Source organism: Hibiscus syriacus, unplaced genomic scaffold (assembly GCF_006381635.1).
Source record: "Hibiscus syriacus cultivar Baekdansim isolate YM2019G1 unplaced genomic scaffold, ASM638163v2 tig00111810_pilon, whole genome shotgun sequence".
NCBI lineage: Eukaryota > Viridiplantae > Streptophyta > Magnoliopsida > Malvales > Malvaceae > Hibiscus > Hibiscus syriacus.
The window spans coordinates 349,020-358,894 of NW_024063186.1; the positions used below are offsets into that span (position 1 = coordinate 349,020).

Genomic DNA, 9,875 nt, shown 5'->3' on the forward strand with positions numbered 1-9,875 from the left:
AGAACAAGATTTTGTTTTACCACCTAGGCTACTCTCTTATTTTACTTTAAAATATTGACTAATGACATACTATTAGTTTTTAAATTTTAAAATTTATTGTATATGTACATAACTCCAAAATTTGCACATGTACTCCCCACCGTTTGAAGTGTAAAGTGCATATTTTCTGCACAACAAATCAAGCCCGCGGTTGTTAACATGACGACACCTAGTAAACAATGCCTTAAACCCACATCAGCTACAAAATCAACCATCGTATCTCAAGGTGAAGCTTGAGGAATTTAACAATGGCGACTCACAGTGGGAGGGCTTGTAGGAGCCTAATGCCTACTTTTTTAGCAGTAAACATGGTAGTTTACTTGATCATACTCGGACTAGCTGGTTGGTCAGTTGATAAATACATCAATGGCGAACAAAATCATCCCCGTATAAAACCTCCCTTTCTTCCTTGGCTCCACCCCCTTGAATTTTTAGATGAATTGATGATCTTTATTGTGGAGCAGATTTAGGTGGCAATCCGTCAACAAGCTTTATGTTGATATTTGGTCTGATCGGCAGCATAATCGGTGCTTGTTCGGTGATAGCCGGTCTCTTTCATCACTTTGCTTGGACATATTACAGTTTTGCTGCTTCAGCTTCTTCGGCCATCGTTTCATGGGCCGTTACCGCTCTTGCTTTTGGGTACTTTATGCCATATTTCATCTCACGATAAGTTAAAAGTTCATTGCTTTTGCCATTTACTGTGCTTTTTAAAGATGAAATAATTATGTAAATCTCTTGTATATGCATATTTTTAAGTGAAATGGAGTTCATTCACTGTTGTTTGTTGTTGTGGGTGCAGTCTGGTGTGCAAGGAGATTGTACTAGGAGGTCATAGAGGAAAACGCTTGGTAACAAAATTTGAACTCCCTTAAATTATGGTTTCCTATCAATTCCTCCTACCGCATCGAGTTGATCAAGATATAGGGTTTATGGTTCGGGTTGAAGTTTCGGTGCCTGTTCTTCTTCTTGTTGCTGTAACATGGATAATACAACAGAAAAAAAAAATTTAGATTGGCAAAAGCACTAATTTAGCACTACCACCACGTGAAAAACAAATCAAATCAAACCAAACCAAATTCTTCTTGTCCAATAATAAAGCACATATATAATTCAGACGATCGTTTTGTCTCCAAGATGAATGCATTTAAATAATAATAAAACCCAAACCATCTACCACAAATCCACATTGCATCTGTATTGTAAACCTGCAAATATAAGGTACAGAGCACAAATCATATGAACTTATCTCATCACTGCTGTCCCTCGCCCGACTCTTTCGAAGCTTCCTTGATCTCGTCTCCAGCCTCATCCTAAAACCAAGGAACAGAACACATTGATTACAAACCATGAAATCGTCCAAATAGAAAACTTGAGAAAACCCATCATCAGTTAAAAAAAAAGCATCCAATGAATGAAATAATTAACAGTTCTGAAATTACATAGATGAGGTAAAATGTGTTTGGTGTGTATACTGTGGCAAAAAAGTTTGCTCAAGAACATAGATTTTGACATTTGTCAAATCCATGTTGGTGCAAAAAATCATGGCAATTTGAAGAGAGTTTTATTTGATGTCCAAACACACAGCTGCATGAAATTTTCACGAGGCAGGGGGGAGAGTGAGATACCGTAATGTCAGATGTCCAGAGGGTCAGATTGTCCCGGAGAAGTTGCATGATTAATGTACTGTCCTTGTAAGATTCCTCACCCAAAGTATCCAACTCAGAAATAGCCTCATCAAAAGCCTGCCAAATGAAAGCATTCTATTTTAGCTGACAAACGACCTCTAGACAATCAACTTATGTCCCTGAGATGACATTTGAGGATCTTCACATAAGAACAATCTAAACTTCATGCCTTGAATACACTAAATTAATAAAACCCAGTAAAATGATTGTCATTCAACAATATTACCAGATATCATATGGTTAAAAGCAATCACAAACATTTCAGTTCAGACTAGCTCTAAGCTAGAAAACAAAAAACTTAATTCAATAATGATTTCATAAGCAAAAAGAGTTTACATAGAATAATCAATTCAAACTTTTTCCTAATTCAATGTATGTAACTTTCAGAATTCAGAGTATCAACCAGATTGGCACAGTAATTCTTTTAGGTGTTAACAGGTTGGCTCCTCAAGCATGCAACTAACCTACATATAAGAAGCTGCCATCACAACTAAATTCAGTTTTGGAGGGGTTAGATTAAAACAATATCCTATGCCATCCAAAACCAATGAACCTGAGACAGTTAAAAACCAGCAGAGTTTAGTTTACTAGCTGTTCTAGATCAATGACAGAACTGGGTGAATAATATTAATAACAATAAGATATTAAATGCAAAACAGGCGTAGAGGATAAACACCTGTTTTGCAAGATTGCAGGCACGATCAGGCGAGTTGAGGATTTCATAGTAGAAAACAGAGAAGTTAAGAGCAAGTCCAAGCCTAATGGGGTGAGTAGGAGGTTGCTCAGCAAGAGCAATATCCTGCCATCATAAACAAATATAAAGAGAAGCTAAGATATTCTATCTTAACCTTTTCAATAGGTGTGCAGGAATTATAGAGAAAATAACTGATAGTGACAAAAATGCATCACCAATTCACCCACCTGAGCAGACTTGTAAGCCAGCAAGGTGCTCTCAGCAGCTTCCTTCCTCTCGGCACCAGTCTTAAACTCAGCAAGATACCTGTGATAATCACCCTTCATCTTAAGGTAGAACACCTTCGACTCAGTGGATGAGGCGGAAGGGATGAGGTGAGATTCAAGAAGGTTCAAAATCCCATCACAGATCTTGCTGAGCTCAGCTTCAATCTTGCCCCTATACTCCTTTATTTGTGCAACATGATCTTCATTCCCCCTGCTCTCTTCCTTCTGCTCAATAGAAGAAATGATCCTCCATGAAGCCCTCCTTGCCCCAATCACATTTTTGTAAGCCACGGAGAGAAGGTTCCGTTCCTCGACGGTCAGCTCCTCACCACCCACGGTTTTCACAACTTTCTCCATGAACTCCACCATTTCCTCATAGCGTTCGGCCTGCTCAGCCAACTTAGCCATGTAGACATTTTCCTCTCGTGATGATTCAGTTGTAGACATCTTCACAATATCAATCTAATACTTGATCCTGCAAATGCAGAAATTTTTAATCTTGTTATACAGACATTTTCAATCAAATCCTGGACCTAAACAAGAATATCCACATCTAGAACAATCATTTGACACATTCTCATTCCTCAAACCTAAGGAATCAAAACAGTATTCAATTTTCAGTTCTTTGTTTCCTCAAATGATCTAACTCACAGATCCGATCTAATTTGTGCCAAAATACCAACAAGTACGTCCTAGAATTAAATAAATATTAATAGAAAGATCTAAACTGTGAGGAAGATAAGTCATTAGCACCAGCTCCTATATTTTCCATTCCAAAAGTTTCATAGAATCCAAACTGTTGTTTTTTTGTTAGCGAGACTTTTCAACCCAAAATCTTAGCAAAAGAATCTCATGCTTCATCCCCTCAACTTCTAGGAACAAACAGATCGCATGAAAAGGGAAAAAAAAACCTAAATAGTCAAATCAAACAATGAAAAGCTCAAATCTTAAAATGATTGAATCTAAACCACTGAAATTGAAACCAAAAAAAGAAAGCTACAAAACTATTCATTGAATCAATCAGAAAGCCAATAACAAAATCAGGGACGTATATGTAAAAAAAATTAAAACCCTACAGATCTCAGAGTAAAGAAATAAAATCCAAATTTATCAATGAAACTCTGAACCAGAATGACGTACCGATCGACGTTTTTGGCCCTTCTTCTATTTTCTTACGGATTTGTTCGTGGAAATGAGAGTGTGGATAAATTTATTATAGAACGGAGACTGACGAGACCAAGAACGCTGAATATTTTTATTATTTTATTTTGGCTTAATGGTACCACAGGCCCTCAAGCTTTTGTGAAAAACCAATGTGACTCTTAAATTAGTTTTACACTCAATATGGTCTTCAAACTTTAAAAAAAAATCAATATGGCCCTTTAACCATAGTTTCTGTCGTTGATAGTTATTGTACTGACATACAATTCAAGGTGCTAATGTGAAGTTTAGAGGCTTGTTTAATTTTAAAAAAATAAAAATATTTTAAATTTTAAATATAAACTATTGAAAATTTAAATAATTTAAAAATAAAACTATATATATTAAAAATAATAAAAACACTTTTAAAAATAAAAAAATAAAAAAATCATAAACTATAAAATGGTAAATTATTGATTATTAAAAATTAAAAGAATTCAAAAATATATATTATAGTAAAACCTCTTCATAAATGGTAATTATAACAAGTCCAATCCTAACTAAAGTAATTGAGTTTCAAATGATAATTATAACAAGTCTAAATCTTTCTTCTTCTTCTTCTTCTTTTGTTCATTGATTCGTTTTGGTTATCAATGTTACATACGACTTATCGAATTGAGATGTAAAGTTGTGCGTAATTAGGGATGGCATAGATCGAGTTTTCGATCAGTCAGATCCGACCCAAAAATATGTATCTTCCACTTGAATTTGATCTAAATTCCGACCCGACTCGACTCAACTCAAAAAATATATATCATCCACCCGACTCTGATCGTACTTGATCTAATCTGACCCAGTATAAAATAAGGGTTTAATTAAATAATAATATTTTTTAAAAGAAATTACATTATTATCCCATGGACGGGTCGGATTAGAGCTTTTTCACCCTCCATCCAAAATTGATTCGACCCAACCTCACCCCTTAAAAATATGACCCGACCCAACCTGAATTCAAAATTTTTTATAAAAGAAAGATCCAACATTATCAAATCGAATTCGATAAGAACCTGATGATTTTGGGTTAAATTGCAATCCATTATAAATGGGTATAAATAGGTTTGATTAATTTTTTTGGCAATTTATTATTCATTTTAGTGTTTTTATATTTAATTTTTAAATAATTGAATTTTTTTATTTAAAATTAAAATTATTTTTAATTTTTAGAAAATAAAAAAGTCTCTAAACTTAAAATATAATTTAAGCCTCGAACTTAACTAAAAAAATAATTTAATTCTTCAATTACATCATCAGCTATCATAGATAATTACATCAATACGTGAATTTTCTCATCATCATAATAACAATCAAAGACAGAAATTATTGGTGAAAAAGTCACATTCTGTTTTTTTTAATTTGAGAATAAATTATTTTTTAAGAGAAGTTTGAGTCTTTAGATATCATTAAGCCTTTTATTTTTTCTAAGAAATTGCTATAAAAGAGAGTGGTCCAATGAGCATTCGACATGTGGTGGATAGTAGAGATTCCCGTGGGTTTTGGTTTTGCGCTTGCCACGCTGGGAGCTGACCATCAATGCTTTGATTCTTAAAAGAGTTTAATTAAATTATGGGTTAACTACATAGATGGTAACTTATCTTTGTATTTTGTCTACTTTTAGTCACTGATCTCAAAAACAATAAGATATGGTCATTTTTGTTTTCATTTAATTAAGATATGGTCACTTTCGTTTTTATTTAATTAAAATATGGTCATCCCGAATTAATTGTCATTAATAGCAGTTAAATATTTTTGATATAATCACACGTTTGGTCCCTATTATTATATATTCTCTCAATTTAGTCATACTTTTAATAAATTAAAATAAATTTAATACTCCAACCGAACGATGCCACATGTCATACTAGTAAAGTTGTTCAAAAATACCCGATCCAATTGAACTGACCCATCGACCCGCTGACCCAGTTAAAAAATATCAAGTATTTATAATAAAAATACCCAATTTTTCAGGGTCGGGTGCTAGACTGAGTTTCTGAGTCGAGCATGGTTCACAGAATGTTGGATAATCAGATACCCTCTGACCCGTTACCTAATTTATTATATATATTTTATTTTATATTAAATTTTTATTCATAATCCTCAATTTATTTTACTCTAATAATCTAAAATCCTAATTTCTTAAATTTTGATACCATAACGTTCTAAATTCTTAATTTCTTAAATTATTTCACATTAAAGTTCAAAATTATTTTTTAAAATATTTGTTTTAAGTTCAAAACATTTGAAATTTAATTATATTTCTTTATTTTCAATTTTAATACATTTTATTTCAATTATGTAATTTGAATTTTTAAACTTTATGTGTGGATTATATATTATAGGCTTTTAAATTTTAGAATTTTTTATATAAATTTTTTAAAAAATAATATAATTTGAAGAAAAATAAAAAAATTATGAACCGGATACTCGTGACCCGAATTATATATAATATAATTTTATATATATTAACTTAAAACATTTTTATATTAAATTATTAAATATATTTTACTGTTAACCTAATTTAAAAATATTTTATTTTCATTTTCATTTAAAAATATATAATTTATTTTAATTTATTAAAAGTATGACTAAATTGAGAGAATATGTAAATAAAAAGGACCAAATATGTGAATATATAAAAATATTTAACTGCGTAGTTAACCCTTAAACTATTTATTAATTAAATATTAATTTTGATATAATTATAGGTTCATGGTGACACAAATACAAATATTTTATTATTTATTTTTAAATTGAAATGTAATATTTAATTATTTATACACAAATTAAGTGACCTCTGTGGTAAAAAAAATACTTGTTATTCTTGAAGATCCGGGTTTAAGCATCATAGATACATCCTAGAGGTATGAACATTCAATGTTGAAAGGTGAACTTATCCCATATTATTCAAAAAAAATTATTTATCGTAATGATAAATTTTTATAAATAATCTTTTAAAATGGGTTTAATGTAAATATAAGTGTTCAAACTATATTAAAAGTTAATTTTGGCGTCTAAAGATTTTTTTGTTAAAAACAGGAGTGTAATTTTTATTTATTACATTTTTAGGTGTCTATCGTTTAAAAAATCATTAAGTGACACATTTCATGTTCATATTTTAAAAAATTAAATTATATTTTATTAAAAAATAATATATATATATATATATATAACAATTGTTTTTAACGGTAGATACATAAAGTATAATGGAGAAAACGTAGACACATATATTTAACGAAAATTCTTTAGATATCAAAAGTTAATTTTATGTATAGTTTAAACACTTATTATTATATTAAATATTTAAATATAAATAGTTAATTTAGTTCATAAATAATTAAATTTAATAACATGTATTATCACATAACTTATTTAAAACAATACATATACTATTTTTCTATAATTTATGTACTTCAATTATTAAATGTTTTAATTTATTTAATAAATATTACCTTAAAAATAGTCCTCTATTTGAACTATACTATTTTATTTTCTTTATAAAGGTAATTGTTTTTTAAGTATAATATTTTTCAGCACAAACCAACGTATCTAAGTGGTTAAAGGAGTCGTTATTATTTCTAGAAGTTATAGTTTCGAGCACCAGCGATTCCAGTAAGGTTATTGAGTGTTATTGTCAAATGGTTGAGAGTATTTAGAACAGATACTACTTTGTAATAAAAAAAAGTATAATATTTTTCAATAAATAATTTCTATAGCAAATAGTTAAAAGCCCTCACTTGACACTTCTCTCTTTTATGGATTGTGGATTCAATATTCATTAAATATGAGTGTAAACAAGCAGAGTCGAGCTCGAGTATTACTGAGCTCGACTCGACTCAGAAACTTTGAAATGAAGTTCGACTCGAAAACTTACGAGCTTAAAATTTTCAAGCTTGAAATCATGAAATGAAGCTCGAAAATGTTCGAAATGAAAAAAAAAATCTTAAACTTAACTCGATTAAAGCCTCAAACTCAAACTCGAACCTGAAACTTAAATACATGAAAACCTTATTTTATTTTTTTTAAAATAATCAACACATAAATGTTAATATATTAATAGTTTATTTTTAAAAAAAAGTAATATCTTAATAAATTATATTTTCGAGCTGCTCACGAGCTTTTCGAGTCAAGTATCAAGTAGCTCATTTCGACTCGTTAAGAAATCAAGTCGAGTCCATTCAATTCGAGTATATATCAAGCATTGACTGAGTCGATCTCGAGTAACTCACGATCTGTCTCGTCTCATTACAACCCTATTCATTAGGAGCAAAAATTATCCTAATCATCTCCTAAATAGAAATTATTTAAAAAAGTATAAGGTCCATTTGGTTTTAGAAAATATATATTTTTTAGTTTCTTATAAAATAGAAACATTGAAGAAAACGTTTATGGGTAAATGATTTCTGGAAAATAAAAATAAGTGAAAATACGAAAATATAAAAAATATGTTTTCAACATTTTTATTAGAATTATTTTGAAAATTTAAAATAGGAAAATATGTAATCTAGAATTTTAACTTATATAGGTTCAAATCCTTCTAACAACAATTTTAAGTATAATTCAATAATAATTTGTTGCTATTTTTTGTACATAATTAATCTAATCAAGGGAACGTGTGGACTACTTTGACATAATTTATTTAATATGTACCAAAACTTCATTATTAAATAATTATTTTTGGTACATATTATTTAAATTTTAAAATAAAAATAATAAATATAACACCCCTAACCCGTATCCGACCCGGATATGAATCCGATGTGTCACATTGACTTTTCAATTCACTGACTTTTAAAAGTATTTGAAAAATTTAACAATTTATTTGTATTTAGAATGGTAGAACCCTTATTCAAAATTAAATAAAGAAAATTCAACTCAATTTGAAAATAAAAGCTCAATAATTTACACAAATACAATAGAGTATGTTACAAAAACTGATCAGAGCATATGCGATTTAAGCCTTTAATTACATGCCAACAATATTCAATATAACAAAAGAACATACTGTCCAAATCGTTTTTGATCTGATATTCAGTTGAGATATGTTGTCTTAACTTGTCCTAGCTTTAATCTTATTGCTTCTTTGAACCTACGTGTGAAACACTCACACGCTAAGTCTTTGACTTAGTGAGGCATATAAAGTACGTAATAAAACATTAAAACATTTAATCTTATACCTAACTTTTATAAAACATCATAGAATAAAGAAACCATAATACATTTCACAAAACAAAAACATATAACATCATCATGAATTGTTCATTAATGTCATTTCTTTTAATAGCCCATGGTATATTACTGAAAACTCAAGGTATGTGAGTGAATTGAGGTTGTGCACTAATGCAGTCACCACTGCTCATATAAATTGCACCGAAGTGCCGCGTAGAATATGCATTGAAGTGTCACGTAGAAATGTCCCGAAGGACCACATAGATATGTCCCGAAGGACCGCATAGAAATGTCACGAAGGACCACGTAGAATTGTCCTTTAGGACCGCGTAGAACCCTCGACTCTTGGCATGACAATTATACCTTTAGCTCTCATATCACATACTTTTGGACTTTACCATTTATATAGTTCACATAGCATATGTCACATATTCATATCATCACATGGATAAAATCACATAGTATGGAATATAAACATTGCATGTTCACATAGTAACATAATCAAACTATGCTTACATTCATATAAACATGTATTCATAACATTTAATAAACTTTAAAAAACATTATTTTAATAAAAACATTGGAAATAGACTCATCGCAAGTCTTCTTTCCATAAAACTATATATATAGTAGTATGCACTCACCTTGGCCTCACTCAGTCCAAGCAAAACCCTTATCAATCTTAGTCGATCTTATAACGTCGAATCGTTCGTAACTTGTCTTCGTTCAATATCTACACAGTAATATGATCAAGATGAATATCAGAGTTCGTATTACTATTAATCAATCATCAATAACTTAAGCTAAATGAAACACTTAGTTCAC

General features: G+C 30.1%; 2 protein-coding genes across 2 annotated transcripts; one reads left to right on the plus strand and one right to left on the minus strand.

Moving 5' to 3' along the window:
* Positions 1–287: 287 nt before the first annotated feature.
* LOC120171031 (membrane protein PM19L-like) lies at positions 288–914 on the plus strand. Its single transcript, XM_039178845.1, has 3 exons — positions 288–381; positions 504–681; positions 842–914. Exons 1-3 carry the CDS (start codon positions 288–290, stop codon positions 912–914), a joined length of 345 nt encoding a protein of 114 aa, XP_039034776.1.
* Positions 915–1,038: 124 nt separating this feature from the next.
* LOC120171011 (14-3-3-like protein A) lies at positions 1,039–3,911 on the minus strand. The gene is made up of 5 exons (XM_039178831.1): positions 3,828–3,911; positions 2,649–3,162; positions 2,404–2,526; positions 1,668–1,784; positions 1,039–1,352 (listed from the first exon to the last, which is right to left on the minus strand). The coding sequence occupies exons 2-5, from the start codon at positions 3,132–3,134 to the stop codon at positions 1,293–1,295; spliced, it is 786 nt and encodes a 261-aa protein (XP_039034762.1). The 5' UTR covers positions 3,135–3,162; positions 3,828–3,911; the 3' UTR covers positions 1,039–1,292.
* Positions 3,912–9,875: the final 5,964 nt, after the last annotated feature.

Bases quoted from the DNA above. Each gene is read 5' to 3' on its own strand.
- LOC120171031 (XM_039178845.1), top strand. From the start codon at position 288: ATGGCGACTCACAGTGGGAGGGCTTGTAGGAGCCTAATGCCTACTTTT. The intron at 382-503 runs GTTGGTCAGTTG...ATTGTGGAGCAG, and splicing joins GATCATACTCGGACTAGCTG to ATTTAGGTGGCAATCCGTCA. The intron at 682-841 runs GTACTTTATGCC...TTGTGGGTGCAG, and splicing joins GTTACCGCTCTTGCTTTTGG to TCTGGTGTGCAAGGAGATTG.
- LOC120171011 (XM_039178831.1), bottom strand. From the start codon at position 3,134: ATGTCTACAACTGAATCATCACGAGAGGAAAATGTCTACATGGCTAAG. The intron at 1,785-2,403 runs GTGTTTATCCTC...TTCATTTGGCAG, and splicing joins CCTGCAATCTTGCAAAACAG to GCTTTTGATGAGGCTATTTC. The intron at 1,353-1,667 runs GTATCTCACTCT...CCTTGGTTTTAG, and splicing joins TCTGGACATCTGACATTACG to GATGAGGCTGGAGACGAGAT.